Genomic DNA, 17,621 nt, shown 5'->3' on the forward strand with positions numbered 1-17,621 from the left:
TCTCCTTCATAACCACCACAGCATCTGCTCCGGATATGGCCTGGTCCAGGATTATGGAAACCTTGGGAATGATAAAAACGGACTAACATAAGCGTAGATGCCGTTCAAATAGTGTATTTTGGGAAGTTTTCCCAGTGTTTTTATTAGGCCAACACGGCAACCGCCTAGTAACGCATTACAATAGTCTAACTGAGAAGTCATGAAAGCTTGAATAAGCTTTTCTGCATTAGACATTGATGGCATATGTTAAAGTTTGGCAACATTTTTAAGGTGTAAAAATGCAGTTTTACAGATGCTTGAACTCTGGCCTTTAAACAACTATCAAAAATCTAATAAACATGACCCCCAAATTTTTGACTGAAAATGAGGACTGAATTGAGAAGGGTTGGACCATGTACTAGGTTTTTTCCGTGTGAGGTTTTTGGGTGCAATACATCAGTTTTATGTGAATTTAGTATTAAGAAGTTATTAGTCATCCAATTTTTAATATCAGCTATACAATCTGTTAATTTCGTAAATTCATAAAAGTTATCAGCTTCAGAGTGCTTCAGAAAATAATATGTTTTGTAATATTTTAATCCTTTATTTATATCCTATATATATTCTTATTATATCCTATATATATGCTTAATATTTTTTTTTTTCATATGTATTTCATCTTGTGTTAAGCAGTGTGTGAGGCGCAACTCTGCGCTTGACTTTAGACCGGGTTTGTTTTGGTCTATTGAAAAAATCTATTATAGTTTCTCAAAATAGCAACGCGCCAGCAATGCGCCTCAGAACACCTTCCTTTTTCAGACCAGAACACCTATGGGCACACATATGAGGGCAAATGCATTTGCTCTTTAAACAGCGTAGTGCAACGCCTCAAAACGACTCTTGCGCCAAGCTGAAACCAGAAAAAGACTATTGCGCCGCGCCTTGCGCCACATTGCTCCGAGTGTATGATAGGGCCCCAAATATCACCAGGCTAGTTGATTTTTAGATTTAATTTAGGCCTGTATTCAGCTGACAGCGCATGCACAGCCAGGATACCGAAAGAAAAAGTAAATAGTATTCATTATTTTAAATGACTCAGAAAAACTTTACTAAACACTCAGAGAGGAAGAAATGACATCTAAACTGGCTGCAAAATATATGCACACAATTAGTATTGAATAATCAACACATTTGCGTCGCTTTTTTAAAAAAATATATGTTTTTAAAGCATAACAGTATTTCTTTTAGTTCAGTATAAATATATATTATAGCAGTCTTTTATTTTACCACATTGAAATGAACAGTGTAATAATAAATACAGTTATTATTAAAAATGAAATTATGTTTTGTTTGTCGTATATAGTTAACTATTTATGTGATGTGGGTAAATGGTGTGTTTCAATCCGGCTACCACCGCAAGTATATTTCAAACCTGTGGGAAGCACTATAATTGATACAGTTTATTCCAATAAGGCGGTGTAATAAATACATTTCAATTTTTCAAAGTGTTGTTCATGTTAAATAACAATATTAATAATAACAATAATTAGGGGTGTAACAATTTATCGCGATGCAAAAATGTCACAATATGCAGCGTGGCGTTATGACGATTTTATTACGATATGATGTCCATTTTCTCTTATTAGTTGAGCTGTTTGCACGTGAACTACGTTCCACCTGCTGTCGCACATGAGTTCAGATTGCTTGATCTAGCAGCAGCAGTATTGTTAGCTGACCAAGATGAGTGGGGTTGAAATAGAGGATGGCCCATCCTCTCAAAATCGGACGTCTGGCAACATTTCGGTTTTACAGTCTATAGACTTGTCTGCTTTTTGACATGCATACTGGGTCAAACATAGCCGAAGTTTTAAAGTCTTCACAGTGATTTACATACCTTGCTCAGCAACATGGATACCTCCTAATGGTTTTGAAAGAGTCAAATACTGTATTTATAAGGTACAATTCAGCCAAAAATATCATTCTGTCTTCATATAATAATGTGTTCGCGGCCTCAAAATCACACATGATGTGAGCTGACTAAGCTGTTACTACAGAGGGCGGACTACTTGATGAACTACTACTACTTCAGTGAACATAACCTGCAAAGGTTGTGAGTAACAGGTAATAAAGTTGTAAAGAACATTTAGTTTGTGGCACAAAGTGATCGTTTAGGAGCCGTTTGGGACGTATGAACAGCACTTAGCAGTGAAAATGAAAACAAAAGTGTGCACATCATTTAAATAATTATATCGCTTTTTAGAGTTATGATTACGACAAGCATTCTTTTGAGTACAGAGGTAGACAATAATGCATGTCAACATGATACACTTGATAGCGCCGACATCAGCGACGCCAAAGAAATAGTAAACCTGTTTAAACCGCTGAAAAGGGCCAAGACTTTCCTGTCTGATGAAAAGATGGCCCGTCTGTCACTTATCATGCCCAACATGAAGACACTCATCCATAAAATTATTTATACATTTAAAATTGTTTTATTTTCCAGAGAAAGGCCTATTTAATTTATTTTCTTAAAGAATGTTCAGTTTACATGAAAGAAGTTGAAACAAAAGAAATGCATAAAAAAATAGTTCACTTGGTAATTTAAAAAATATTTTTAAATAAAATTTGCATTTCAGTTTCATTTTTGATTTTTATTCCAAATATGGTGATACATATCGAATCGTGAACATTATATCGTGATACACATTGTATCGTGAGCTGAGTGTATCGTTACACCCCTAATAATAAACATTTGTTTAAAAAGTATTTTGTGACATCCACATCCGTCATTAAAAAACGCGGGTTTGTTAAAACGTCTTTGCAAATTAATGCAATACTATATGTAAAAAACAAAATTATTGTATAGTCTATGTGTGTGTGTGTGTGTGTGTGTGTGTGTGTGTGTGTGTGTGTGTGTGTGTGTGTGTGTGTGTGTGTGTTTGTGTGTGTTTGTGTGTGTGTGTGTGCAAGGCAATATTGACCTTTTTATAGGCTCTAGGCTATAGATCTAAACAATATTTCTTTTAATATATAATATATAATTGAATACAAGAATTGTTGTGCTGTGAAGTTAATCATAAAATTGTGTATGGAAAGCACCGAGATATCGAATTTAACTGAATTGATGGAATAATATTCATAACTGAACCGAACTATGAGACCAGTGTAGGTTCACACTTCTAGAACCTAATGTACTCTTATGTTTAAATGTTATTAGTTACCCCTTAAAATTGGGTCTGCATTTTTAATATGGTGGTGTGACAAAGTTGTTTTTTCTCTCTTCCAGGTGCGTGTAAATGTTGTTCAGAATAACTTGGCTTTGCTGATATATTTGATGAGGATGGTGAAGGCTCTAATGGACAATCCAACTCTATATTTGGAGAAATATGTGAGTTGTTATATGCATACTATTCCATTATTATAATTTCATTTTGTTTTTGCCTGTTAACTTAGGGTAATTTAGTTTTTCTTACAGTAAATTTCAAGTTGTTTTCTACACTTAGAAGACACATGACTTGCTGCTAATATACCTTAAAGAATTTGTAAACTGTAAACATGCTTCATGTTTGGAGTTCCTTGGAAAAGTAATAAAAATTCTTTATTTTTTGCTTTTTTCCAGCTCCATGAGTTGATCCCCGCGGTGGTGACATGTATTGTGAGTAAGCAACTGTGTTTGAGGCCTGATGTAGACAATCACTGGGCTCTGCGAGACTTTGCTGCCCGGTTAATGGCTCAGAGCTGCAAAACATTCAGCACCACAACCAACAACATCCAGTCGCGTATCACCAAAACCTTTACTAAGGTAGCAGACACTGTATGTGCATGGCCACAATTGTGATGTAAAAATGTGCTTAAAATATAACCTTCAAATGACATGTTGCTACTAAAAAAGGCCAAGGTATCAGTAGGAAATGTGCTCTCATTCTAGCATAAAAGAAAGTCTACATGCCTGCACCATGTGGAATGATATTCCACAGCGCATAAGAATGGGTTGTTTACAGAGGGCCCCATGAAACTATGGAGACATGAGAGGACATATGTTTGTTGCTTTCAATCAGATCACACAGATTTACCAAGATTTGATGTGCTCAACCAACTAACTAACATTTTCAATTTACAGTCAATAGTAGTCCTTATAAACAATTTAATTATATAAAAAAATAATTTAACATTACAAAAAAAAAACACTATGCTATCGGATACTTACAGTTAACACTGGCTCCTTATCAGAGTTTTGAAAAGAGAATTACAGCTTTTATTAAAACATACAAGCATAAAATAAATGATCTACAAAATAAACACTTTTAATACAAATCATGATTTTACCTCAGTGATTTCATTTTCTCTGTACCACTCATGGTGAGTTCAGGGGATGTTTTTATAGAAGTGATAAGACTGACACAGAAATGTCAGCCTTTGCTGAAGTTGATTATGTTTCCTGCAATGAAGGACAATAGTGGTATTCAAGATTTACAATTTATTAGTACAATTAATTCCATTTATAACAAGCCTTATCTTGACAGGAAATGATCTATTAATGTTGTAAGGTAGAATGTTTTCCTAAGTAATGTTGTGTGACAGCAAGCATCAATTGTATATTTATAGTCCCTGTCAAATGCAGGTTTGCGAGATTGTAGTGAGAGAGAAGGTTGGTTAGATAAACAGGAGCTAGATTATTTAAAGCTTTATAGGTAAGAAGCAATATTTTAAATTAAATACGAAATTTAACAGGCAGCCAGTGTAAGGAGGAAAAAATTGGGGTGATATGATCATATTTTTTAGACCTGATAAGAACTCTGGCAGCTGCATTTTGTACTAATTGAAGTTTGTTAATAGAGGATGCTGGGCAACCAGCAAACAGTGCGGTACAGTAGTCCAGCCTAGAAGTTATAAAAGCATGGACTAGCTTTTCTGAATCTGAGATGGATAGCATATTTTGTGATTTAGCGATATATCTCAGATGAAAGAAGGCAGTTTTTGTGACATGGGATATATGATTTTCAAATGTTAAATTGCTGTCTAATATGACACCCAGATCTTTTATATGTAAATTGTAAACAGCAGGGAGCTTAAAACTGATCCTTGAGGCACCCCATACTTTACTAGGCGGACTTGTAAAGGTTGTACATTAATATTCACAAACTGGTAATGGTAAGTTAAGTATGACTTAAGCCATTGTAGAGCCTTTCCCTGAACACCTGTAGACTATAGGTTATGTCCTAAAACACATGCTGCGCCCCATACGGTCTAAAACCTGCAGGTGGGCAAATCTTAGCTTGTTTTTAATAAAACAAATATAAATATGGATATAATAAATAATACTGCTAATAATAATAACATTATACAAAAGCAAATAGTTTAGACCGGGTTTGTTTTGGTCTAATGAAAAATCTATTATAGTTTCTCAAAATAACAACGCGCCAGCTGTGCGCCTCAGAACGCCTTCCTTTTTAGACCAGAACGCCTATGGCCACACATATGAGCGCAAATGCATTTGCTATTTAAAGAGCGCGGCGCAACGCCTCAAAGCGACTCTTGCGCCAAGCTAAAACTAGCAAACAAGTATTGCGCCGCGCCTTGCGCCGGGTGTATGATAGGGCCCATAGTCATACAGGCAGAAGCGTGTTTTAGCAAAATAAATAGGGAAAAACATGATACTGCTTTTCTGACTTAATGCTAAATTAATGCAATTGCAATAAAGATATTTACAGCCAAAACACCGGGCGAGTTACAGCGAACATGGATCAGCCCAAAGCTTTATAGCCATAATGAAGCAACGTGTGCCAGAATTACCAGAGGGCCATGCCTGGATCACACAATAGATGCAAAGTCAGAACCATAATAGCTGCAGGACTGCCAAGCTCTGGCCAATTACATGCGACTTTTGGCAGGCTCAGTCAATAACAACAACAATAAGAAGAAGAATAATATAATACAGAAGTGTGAACTAATAAGAACTAAGGCCCAATCCCAATTCTAACCCTTAGCCCTTCCTTACCCCTACCCCTCGTTTTTCATGTGCCCGTGAAGGAGTAGTAGTGTCCCAATTCTCTTTAGCTTGAAGGCGCAGGGCTGAGGGCAAGTGGTATACACCCCTTCAAACAAAGACTTTTCAGGACCACACTTAAAACAAAAGGGTAGGAAAAAATTCCCAGAATACCCCAGCAACAGCTGCACCCGGAAGTAAGATCCACAAATTAGTTTTTTTTTTTTGTCATTATTACGAATTTTTATAACAAACAAACATGTTTTAATAATTCAAAACTGCGTTCATGTCTTACCGTCATGCAAAAAAAAACCCAGCTAATTTTTCGATCTATAATCCCTAAGCATAACTCCTGTACAACAGTCCCACAACTTTCTGACACTCGATGACTCTCGAATACCCTGTCAGAAAGGTCTAGTGGCTGTCAATGAGCTTTTTTACAGTGTCTGCTATAATGTTAATGTTGTTTTTTTTGTGTTTTTATTGATGAGTATGGCCACTGTGTTAAATGCACAGTATAACGATCTTATTGCCACATTATGATAACATAATATAAGCCTTTAGTGATTTCCTAAAGATAAATACCAAAAAATAACACAACTGCAATCTCATCAGCAGTCGCGATCTCCTGATCTTATGTGAAGCAAGAAATCGCGAGGACATGTGCAGGTACTGTAGTGCTGTCCCGGTTATTAGGAATACATTTTGAAGCCCTTCCCCTTAACCCTCGGTTGTAAGGGCCAAGGGTGAAGGGGTAGGGGTGCACAAATAAAATTGGAATTGGGCCTAAATGAAATAATAGAAAATTTGCTGCTATAAAAAATAACTCACTAAAATATGAATGCCGACAATTTTCTGCTGCTTTGTCAACACATTTGCACAGACTGTCTGTACTTTTGTAAATGTTACTTGTATAGGACACATGTATCAAAAATGTGTCTTGTTTGACTGTTAGCTTCAAATGTCACTCATATCAAAAAAATTGTCTTATTAACTAAAACCTATAGGCTACTTACCATGTCATACTAATGAAGTAGAAAAAAAAAACAAGCAAACAAACAATATTTTTTAATGCTATTACAAACAGAATCATAAATATTTATGTAACTTTGCACAATAAACTTCACTACTATTAGCAAACTTAATGTTAATTTAATGTGCTGCTGCTGTACACCGGTGTCATGCATAGTTACGTTCTTTCACGTTCTCATTGTCAGTTGCCACATCTGTGTATAATTATTAATTTACTAACTAAATCATTATTTTTATATTATTTGTTTTGTTTGACAATAAATGCACATAATCAGCCTAGAAGGTCTTGCATGCAAGTAATTAAATACATTTATTTTGTGATCTTCAGGCATTGTTGGATGAAAAGACTCAGTGGACAACTCGTTATGGCTGCATTGCTGGACTTGCTGAACTTGGGCATGATGTAAGTCTCTTTCACTGTTAATTTTAACCCCATATTTTTTTGTTTTGGAAGCTTATTAAAGGCATTAATATAAATATTTCCCAAATTATGTTTAACAGAGCAATACAATTATCAAAGTATGTCTAATAGTTGTTGTTTTTTTTAATCTGGAGAAAGAATTATTTATTTTTATTTTGTTCTTATTTGTTTTTATTTTGGCTAGAACAAAAGCAGTTTTTAATTTTTTTATAACCATTTTAAGGTCAAAATGATTAGTCCCTTGAATTTATTTTTTCGATAGTCTACAGAACAAACCGTCATTATACAATAAATTGCCTAATTACCCTAACCTGCCTAGTTAACCTAGTTAAGCCTTTAAATGTCACTTTAACCTGTATCGAAGTATCTTGAAAAATATTTAGTAAAATATTATTTACTGTTATTATGGCAAAGTTAAAATAAATAAGTTATTAGAAGTTAGTTATTAAAACTATCATGTTTAGAAATGTGTTAAAAAAAATGTGATTTTCTTTTTTTTGCCTTTTTAATTTAAATTGAGGGAAAAATAGGGGAAGAAATAAACAGGGCGCTTATAATTCAGGGGGCTAATAGTTCTGGCTTCTACAGTAATCTTTATACAGCAAACTTTATAAAAGCTGAAACTTAGCTCTTTTGAACTGAATAGCCTATATTCAAAGCAAAAGAGTTATGCTTTCAAATTTGCAAGGTAATTATATAGACCTATATTCATGATTTCACATAAATCCGCATCCAAAAAATACATTAGTTCATTTTCTTCATAGCAAATTAACATGCAACTTGACTGTTGCATAAAATTAAAAAGGTTAAATAACAAAATGGGATTTAATCAACAAGCAAGATAAATATATTTTAAATAAGATGAAAGAGCTAAGGACTAAAACCAGCTCAAATGTTCTTGAATAAAACGTGTTACAGTGATGTACATGTGAACAAATATGCCATGTCTGAAAAAGCCTTTTTTAGAGGTGTTTGACCGTTTTGAGCCACCGTACAAGTAAAAAGCTAGATACAGAATGTATTATTTTAGAAAATGCAGCATAAATTCATCCAATTTGGTGTTTTAGATTCTTTTGAACACATGTAGCATCAACGATTCTGTGTTCGTTCTTGCTGTCATTCGCGGGAAAAATTATCTATGAAAAGTTTGTGATAAACCGCTGTGAGAGCATTGATTTGCCCTCGGGGTCAGATTTTGAAACAAACCAGATCATTGAGCTCAGATGACTTAATGACAAACACAGAACCGAATATAAAGACAGAATGTGTGGTCTGTATGCTGGATTAATAACCGGTCCACCTAGGCTCTCCCCTGTTGATCAGTGAAGGCTCAAGGCTGTCAGATCTATGTTTGTGTGTGTGCGTGGTGACAGCTCACACGCGCGCTCTGTATAATAAATATGAATATTCCGATCAAACTGAATACAATCTTACATCAACAACACATGGCACGTTTAGCACGTCACATGTGCAGGACAGTTTGTGTGTGTGTGTGTGTGTGTGTGTGTGTGTGTGTGTGTGTGTGTGTGTGTGTGTGTGTGTGTGTGTGTGTGTGTGTGTGTGTGTGTGTGTGTGTGTGCGCGTGCGCGTGCGTGCGCGTGCGTGCGTGCGTGCGTGCGTGCGTGCGTGCGTGACTGTGTGCGTGTGTGTGTGAAGCGAAGAGGGAGAGACAGAAAAGAGGAGCGTTTTTTTTTTTTTTTTTGCAATAAGACAGTTTTTAGTGATTTCCCTCTTTAAAGATTGGACCAAGTTACATGTGTCCTCGTTCATTCACCGGCTGCAACTAAAAGAGTTCACCCCGAAACTAATGTTATTCGGCCCTGGAGTAATCAGTGAATCTCCCCTGCTATCTCTAACACAACAAAGAGACAGGACAGGAGAGGTTTACATATGTAATATTTTTTCCCTAAAGTGAAACATGAGCACACACTGCTTTGCATCTTATTAACATAACCAAGCCCTAAAATTACATTCTAGACCACCCCTTTAAAGTGTCTAAGGCAGGGGTATCAAATAGGAAACCTGCGGGCGGCATCTCAAAAAACATGAGTTTTTGTTTACCTATTTATGTAATCTTTTATCTGATGTAGCAAAATGGATATTATTTGATCAATGCAAGTCATTGATTCAATTTATTCAGTTCAATTTGTCATTTATATAGCTCTTTTTACAGTGTGGAATGTGTCAAAGCAGATTATTATTGATGACTTTCTATTAAATTAAACCTGCCAAGCATGATGATGTGCTCAGCTGGACCCACCACTCTCTGTAGGGCTAGTCTGTCCTTCATAGTGCTGTTCCCAAACCAGGTTGTGATGTTTGCCATCAGGATGCTCTATGGTGCAGGAGTAAATGTTGCTAAGCACCCTGAGCTCCCTGCTCCTTACTGAAGTCCACCATCAGCCCTTTAGTCCTGCTGACATTTAGGGCCCTATCATACCCCCTGCACAATGGGGTGCTAGGCGTGGTGCAATTGTTGTTTGCTAGTTTCAGCTTGGTGCAAGAGTCGTTTTGACGTTTTGCCCCAAGCTGTTTAAATAGCAAATGCATTTGCACTAATATGTGCGCCCATAGGTGTTCTGATCTAAAAAGGAAGGCGTGTTGAGGCGCATTGCTGGTGCGTTGCTATTTTGAGAAACTAAAGTAGATTTTTCAATAGACCAGAACAAAGCCGGTCTAAAGTCCAGCGCAGAAGCATGTTAGTTGTGCGCCTCGCTTAAACATTGCTTAATACACACAGGGTGTACATCAATACGCAAATATCTTTACTAATGAAAAAGAATTAAAATATTAAGGATATATATAGGATATAAATATAATGATTAAAAGTTTAAAAAACTTATTGTTTTCTAGCCTACATAAATATAAAAACCATACTTTCATGCCTTTTTCATCTCCGGGGGCTTTTTCAGTTTATCTGTAACAATTTGCTTTTGTATAATGTTATTATTTTATAGCAGTATTATTTATTATATCCATATCCATATTTATATTTATTTTATTAAAACAAGCTTAGATTTGTCCACCTGTCAGGTTTTAGACCATATGGGACTTAGCATGTGTATTTGGATATAACTCAGTTTTTTTAACACATTTCATTATAATTGTTCATTTATCCGTTTGCTGGAAATTAGAACTGAATAGAACTTCTGTGCGTACAAGAGCGAAAGTGGAAGTAGATAATGAGGAGGCTCATCTCATTCTCGCGCTGCAGATGCTCTGTTTAAATGTTTTCTCGCTAGTGAATCATTCAGTTTTTCCACTTACAAAGTCGGAATGTAAATAGCAAATGTGCTATGGTGCGACACATCTGACTTCTAAAGGGAATGGGAGATGAGACTCTGGTTTATTCTCAAAACACACCTATGACTCATTAAGAAAATAATTTCAACCCTTTTAGACCATGCGCCACAGCGCAAAGCGGATTTTTCTGTCCTTGTATTAGCAAAAGTGGATTCTGACACGCCCTTAAAGGGTCACGATACACCAAAACACATTTTTTGAGCTGTTGACAGTCGTATATGTGTCCCACACTGCTAAAAACACTATTAGGACCCATATATTTCACTAACAAGTGAAAATTGGTTGTTTTTGCATTATTTTGAGCAAATTCGTACTTCCGGTTTGAAACAAATTTTTGAAGCTGCGTCACAGCCATGAGATCTCAGCGTGTATTCCAGCATGTAGACTGGACGTCTGTACCAGGCTGTCCCGTATTACGTCTCTGAGTGTGCTGCATTCATTCATGAGTGAGGCTTGGTTCAAAACCAATCAGCGCGCTCCATTATGTATGCACTGCAACTTCATTAATATACATCCTAGCTTTCTTAGACTGTACCTGAAACAGTGTTCAGATTGTAGAGAGACAACACACGTCGCGTTGCCAAAAGAAGTGGGAAAAGAATGAGAATTGTTTGGAGATACGGGTCGCCAGTGTTGCTTTTATAATGTGAAGGTTTTGTTTCATTTTCTCTCTATGAGCGTGCTGCTAGACTCACGCGTGGATCCGTAGACGTGACGCGCAGCTGAAATGCGTTTGTTTGGAACATTTTTTACTCAAGAGCATTTCTCATCAATGGTGAGATCCGGATTTGCTGCTCGTCTCCTTTAAAAAAAGATGCAGTTCCAGTATGTTTTGATTATCCTGTCTACAGATTCGGAAAGTGTGTGCAATCAGCGCCCTTTCTTTGTTCATTCAGATGGCAAAGTTATAGTTCGTATGGTCAGCTGTACTCTTTCAGTGTTTAAAGACAGAACTTAGTCAAAATGATTTCTAAGTTACTTGGTTTACAGTACGTTGATATCACTACAATATTAAAAGATCGGCTGTAAATGCTGCTCTCTGTGTGTAGACACGTGAGCACTGTAAGCAAACTTTTGCCGACCGTCGTGTTGAATTTTCGCCACATTTTGTGACAGGATTGTCTACACACACATGGCTTTCTGACCTACTGAGTGCATCTCTGCAGAGAAAGCAGAGGCTTTTTTTCTCCAATACGACGTGCGGTATCAAACATTTCACCGTCATTAAGCACACTGTCTTTCTCCCCTGCGTGCGTGCGTGTGCGCGCGTGTGTGTGTGTGTGTTGACTGCCCCATATCTAGGGCCACACTGAATCTGCGCATGCAGAGTTCCGCAGATTTTCCACAGAATTCCGCAGATTTTTAGCCCATCGTTGATTCTGTTTATTTACATTTATTTAAGTAAATGTGTGAAAATCTAAATTTATTCAGTTTTTTATTAATTACAGTAATATTATTGACTAATATGAAATTGTTCTTTTAGTAGATATATAGTGACTTGCTTTGTTTACCAAATAAAGTGGATCTAATTGAATTTGCAATTCAAACATTAAATAAAAGTTTAAAAGGTATTACTTTTTATTTTACATCTAAGGTTTTAGTTATAATACTCCCAAAATAATTTCACAGAAATCTGCAGATTTTTACCAAAATTGTTCGCAGAAATAGCAAAAAACATCCGCAGATTCAATCTGGCCCTGCTCATATCCAAGGCTGGCCTTTTCTGTGACACCGTCTGTGAATTCCCCCAGAAATTCAAGGTGGTGAGAGAGCAGTCTAATGCGATGTGTAATGTCATCTATCGGCAGGACGGTAAGCCTGCCTGTGCCTCTGCCGAAGCGGGCACGTCAAGTACCACGGAAGCTGGCAGCCCTCCTTGCCTAGGGTGCCATTAAGTCTGGTAACAGACACCTAAGCGTACCTGAGACCTGAGACAATTCAGAGAAAAGGGAATTTGCTCTTTCCCCGCTGGAGGGCCGGGCCCCATTTTCAACTGGACCCAAAAAAAAATTGTGATATATTTGACATTATTTGATTTCAGGCTAAATTGTCCATGGTGTCTGACTTTTGAAGGCACTTATGTGGAAAAACTGTAAGCATTAAAAGCATTAAGTTTCTAAATTGAGAAATTTGATGTCTTTTTCTGACTATGTAGGTGATAAAGACTTTGATCATCCCCCGACTGTTTGTAGAGGGTGCCCGTATTAAAGCAGTGATGGATGGGCCAGTGGTATCCAATATTGATAAGATTGGAGCTGATCATGTCCAGAGTCTATTACTGGTAAGTACCTTACAACAGCCTCTTAATCGTTGATAAGCAGTTGTTGTGGTGTTTATCTTATGCTTTTAAGTTTTTTTACATGGTCATTTATACACTGCTAAAAAAAATAAAGGGAACACTTCAACAACACAATGGAACTCCAAGTCAATCTCACTTCCGGGAAATCAAACTGCCAATTTAGGAAGCAACAGTGATTAACAATCAATTTTGCATGCTGTGGTGCAAATGGAATAGAAAACAGGTGGAAATCATAGGCAATTAGCTAGACACCCCCCAATAAAGAAGTGGTTCTGCAGGTGGTGACCACAGACCACTTCTCCGTTCCTATACTTTCTGGCTGATGTTTTGGTCACTTTTGACTGCTGGTGGTGCTTTCACTCTAGTGGAAGCATGAGACGGATCTTAGGCCTGAACTACAAAACCAAATGTAAAACAATTTTAGTATCTGTTTTGCTTAAGTTGCACACTAGTGTTGCAGGAAAAGGGAAATAGAAAGTTGACGCTATTTACGGGAGTTGTAGTCCATAGCGAAATGTATTGTGGGTAGTGTAGTTTGACTCGCATGCTGGATGATGTGAGCTCGCTCTGTGCTGTGCAGCTAAAGCAGAGGAAGAAAGTTTTATTTGGCTTTGTTTTATGTTCATTAAGTTATTTCACCTGGGAGCTGTTTGCACTGTAAACCTGACAACACGAAAATAAGTAAAAGAAGGGCATGCATTGATTACTTTTGTTCGTCTCATCCTTTACACGAGCTGTTACTCTACCGCTGGACATCACTGAAGCAGAGAAAGTAACACTAGTTTGATCTTGTAATAATATCATTATAACTATATTGTATAAATATTATTATAACTAGGCCTACAACAACCTGACAATCAAAAACCAAATGACATATCTCAGGCGATTATCTTGTGAGTGCGCCAGACATGAATGACATTCCTCATAGAGCTTGAGAAGCATACAATATTGTAGGATCTTTATTCTTTCTAAAAAAAAAGACTTGCAGGTTAAAGAAACAGCATAGTAGAAGGCTGCCACGGTTAAAAAGTTTTTTATTTTTATTTTAAGTGTTTTTGTATAGAGATATGTGTAACTAGATAGAATAGACAGAGATAGATTAATCTCTGCAGCAGCTGACGAAGAGCTGTGCTGTGCCATTATATATATAAATAAAAGTTCTGTCTGGTTCTCGAATCTGATTGGCTGATAGCAGTGATATATTTAATATCAGCACCAGTACAGCCTCTTTACACTTTGTGTATTACTCCGCCCACATGCAGCCAGCAAAAAGCAGACACTTCAGATCAAAGTTTAAAGGATGCTTGCTCAGCTGTTTAACTGTCAGCCTATGATTTCAATCCAACGCAGAAGAAAAGAGTTCCTCAAAAAAAAGTTTTTGAGACTTTCCATGTTTGATTTTGTTTTTATATACACAATTATGCCGTCAAACTGTTGTATAAACGCAATATCACACTCGTAGCAGTGTGATATAGATGTATATCGGCACTAGTATATATATATATATGATTGTATATATAAAATGCATTAAAAAAATGTAATTCCTTCTGGTCTCTGTGTTTAGAAACATTGTGCAAGTGTGGTTGCTAAAACTAGGCCGGTCCCAGATCTGGTGGAGCAATACAAAGCAGATTATGGTTATCTGGGCACTATGCTATGTTCACATGTGGTGAAGGCCCGTGCACAGGCTGCCTTTCAGGCCCAAACTGTTAACAGAACCACACTTACTATCACACAGGTGAGTAAATTTTAAATAAAATATTTGTCATACTTGTTAAAATCATACACATCAAACCTAAATTCTCTCCGTCTTGTATTTAGCCACGTCCGACTTTGACAATGTCTCAGAGTGGATTGTCAACATCAGGTGTTTCACGTACACCCAGCATAATTAAAGTACCCAGTTCACTTACCCTCATGTCTACTCGACCTGGAACACCCACTCAGCCATCACCCCCAGCAACAAAGTATATTGTTATGGCAACAAGTGCAGGGGCTGCATCCACACAGCAGGTAAGAGTTTTAAAGTAATTTGTGTTATATGTAATATAACAAAATTTTATTTCACAAAGATTGTTTTCCCACATACAAAAGAAAACCTTTAATTGTACTATTTTTATTTAAAATAAAAATAGTTTTACTTTTTTAAAGAACTTGGGAATAAAACAAAGAAACCTATTTTATATTTAGAAACTGCCTTAATGCATAGTAAAAATCTATGGTTTACCATGGCATAAGTCAAGTTCCCAGTTTTTTGTTTCCAACAATGTAGTTGTAAGAAAAAACATTAGCTGTCTTTAACTTATTTCCATTCAACAACTAGTTTTTACCAATAAAATGGTGCGCATAATGACATCACCACTGAAGAAAGGTAATTATAACATAAGTTGTGGTGTATTGCTACAGAAATTTGACCTTGAGCCTTTCCATAATTCTAATTTAGTTTAAATCACAAATTACTCTTAACCCCTGCCCCACCTGCTTTTCAAAAATCCTATTAAACCAAATCATGGAGGGAGATGATAGCATAGTTTTGTGGGTCTATCGTAATTCATTGGTGCATGTTGTGTCACTGAATTTATATAGACCCATGGTGCACACTATGCACTGCACATTATGAAACCTTGCGACAAGGTAATAAAGCAGAAACCAGTGCTTAAATGTACAATCCAGTTTTTTTTTTTTTTTTTTTTTTTTTTTTTTATGAGGTTCAAATACTGCATTTTTTACATTTAAGCACTAGTTTGTGCTAGATTAGTTTGTCAGAAGGTTTCATATATGTTTCATACATTCATAAATGCACTCACTTTTATTAATTCAGTCATTAATCTGGGGTCACCACTGCAGAATGAACCGCCAACTTATTTAACATATGTTTTACGCAGCAGATGCCCTTCCAGCCGCAGCCTATCTCTGGGAAACACTCGCTGTTAATGCACCAAAAATGTCTCACGACTATAGCACTGTAGTATTGAATTCCTTGAATTCCAAGATCCAAGATGGCACTGTGATCAGACACAGCAGCTGCTCTTGGTCCTAAAGACTGCTTTTATGTATTTTAATGTCATCTGTACATCTTGAAACATTGACAAATTGCCATAAACTCATAAGGAATTTGACAAAGAAATACATATTGCCAAAGCCTTTTGGCTTCACACTGTGAACAGTGGGGTCTGACAAACCACCTGTCGAAATTCTCTCCAAATGCATCGGACACTTTACTTAAACTACATCTATGCTCCAACACTTTATCTATGCAGCCACATAAGACTTTTTATTTCTGCTAATGGAACATTTTATTTCTACTAGTTTAACTGCTGGCCGATAGTTTCTGCAGAAAACGAGTAAATTCTGTTGTAATTGTTGACATAAGCTCTTCTTCTAGGTAATCACTCTCAGCTCCTCTCAGTCTGGATCCCCTGTCACAAGTACAGTCCCCAGCACACCAACAAGTCTACAGCCACTCGTCAAACTGGAGTCTGGAAATCCAGGTGCTGTGGGCAGCTCACGCCCAATCCAGAAATATATTGTGGTGTCTTTGCCTTCATCCTCTTCATCAATGGATAATAAGGGCTCAGGTGTCCTTTCCTCTTCTACCTCACCTATCAGCATGGAGTCTGCAGTCAAGCTGGAATGTTCAGAATCACCAGCCACAAGCACACAATTGCCACATTGACACTCTCACTCTTGCTTACGCCATCAGGGTATAGATCAACAATAAATGTAACTTGATGCTTATCAAAGTGCTTTAAAACAAACATACACACAGATACACAAATACATGTCACAGACACACAATACAGTTGTGGCTGCAAGCACATCGAGGCTGTAACAATGACATCTATACATACAAACATGTTAAGGAACCTTTATTGTGATTTGAGATGAAAGCACAAGACTTGGTTCTGCCTTTGAGCTCCTAGCTTTAGCTGTAGTTTAGCTGTATTTCATGTACATGAGGATATATATGCAGATAACAGGAGAAAGAATGATAAATGTGGATTCTCTGGGTAGGAATTAATGGGTCCACCATTAATACAATGTTTTTTATAGTTGGGCATTTGTTGGGTTTAACAATTTAATTGATTTACAGTTTCAAGTTTATTATTATCTTCTATAATAAAGTTGGTTTTTAAGGTGTGATTTACATTTCTTAATTTGTAATACTTAATGTTATAATGTTTTTTGTAGAAATCAGTGTTTTTTTTTTGTTTTCATGTCAAACGTTTTGTTATATCAGTTCAATTTCTTTTCTCAAGATAAAACTTAAGATATTAAGTATAATAGTACACTGAAGGTATTAGCAATTATTAAGTAATCCATTCTTAAATACAGTTTTGTATAATTGTGAGGAAAAATGTCAATAAAAAGGCATGGAACAACATTCATTCATTCATTTTCTTGTCTGCTTAGTCCCTTTATTAATCCGGGGTCGCGACAGTGGAATGAACCGCCAACTTATCCATCAAGTTTTTACACAGGGGATGCTCTTTCAGCCGCAACCCATCTCTGGGAAACATCCTCACACATAATCACACACAAACTCATACACTATGGACAATTTAGCCTACCCAATTCACCTGTACCGCATGTCTTTGGAC

General features: G+C 36.6%; 1 protein-coding gene across 3 annotated transcripts in view; it reads left to right on the plus strand.

Moving 5' to 3' along the window:
* The window catches only part of taf6 (TAF6 RNA polymerase II, TATA box binding protein (TBP)-associated factor), a 156,004-nt gene extending 138,600 nt beyond the window's left edge, over positions 1 to 17,404 (plus strand). For all 3 annotated transcript variants that reach the window (XM_073950191.1, XM_021476094.3, NM_001004557.1), the window contains 7 exon segments: positions 3,266 to 3,367; positions 3,599 to 3,781; positions 7,326 to 7,400; positions 12,877 to 13,002; positions 14,585 to 14,758; positions 14,842 to 15,033; positions 16,406 to 17,404. In XM_073950191.1, coding sequence (XP_073806292.1) covers positions 3,266 to 3,367; positions 3,599 to 3,781; positions 7,326 to 7,400; positions 12,877 to 13,002; positions 14,585 to 14,758; positions 14,842 to 15,033; positions 16,406 to 16,696 — 1,143 coding nt within the window. In that variant the 3' untranslated portion in view covers positions 16,697 to 17,404.
* The last annotated feature ends 217 nt before the right edge of the window (positions 17,405 to 17,621 follow it).

The sequence above is a fragment of the Danio rerio genome, chromosome 5 (assembly GCF_049306965.1).
Source record: "Danio rerio strain Tuebingen ecotype United States chromosome 5, GRCz12tu, whole genome shotgun sequence".
Taxonomy (NCBI): domain Eukaryota; kingdom Metazoa; phylum Chordata; class Actinopteri; order Cypriniformes; family Danionidae; genus Danio; species Danio rerio.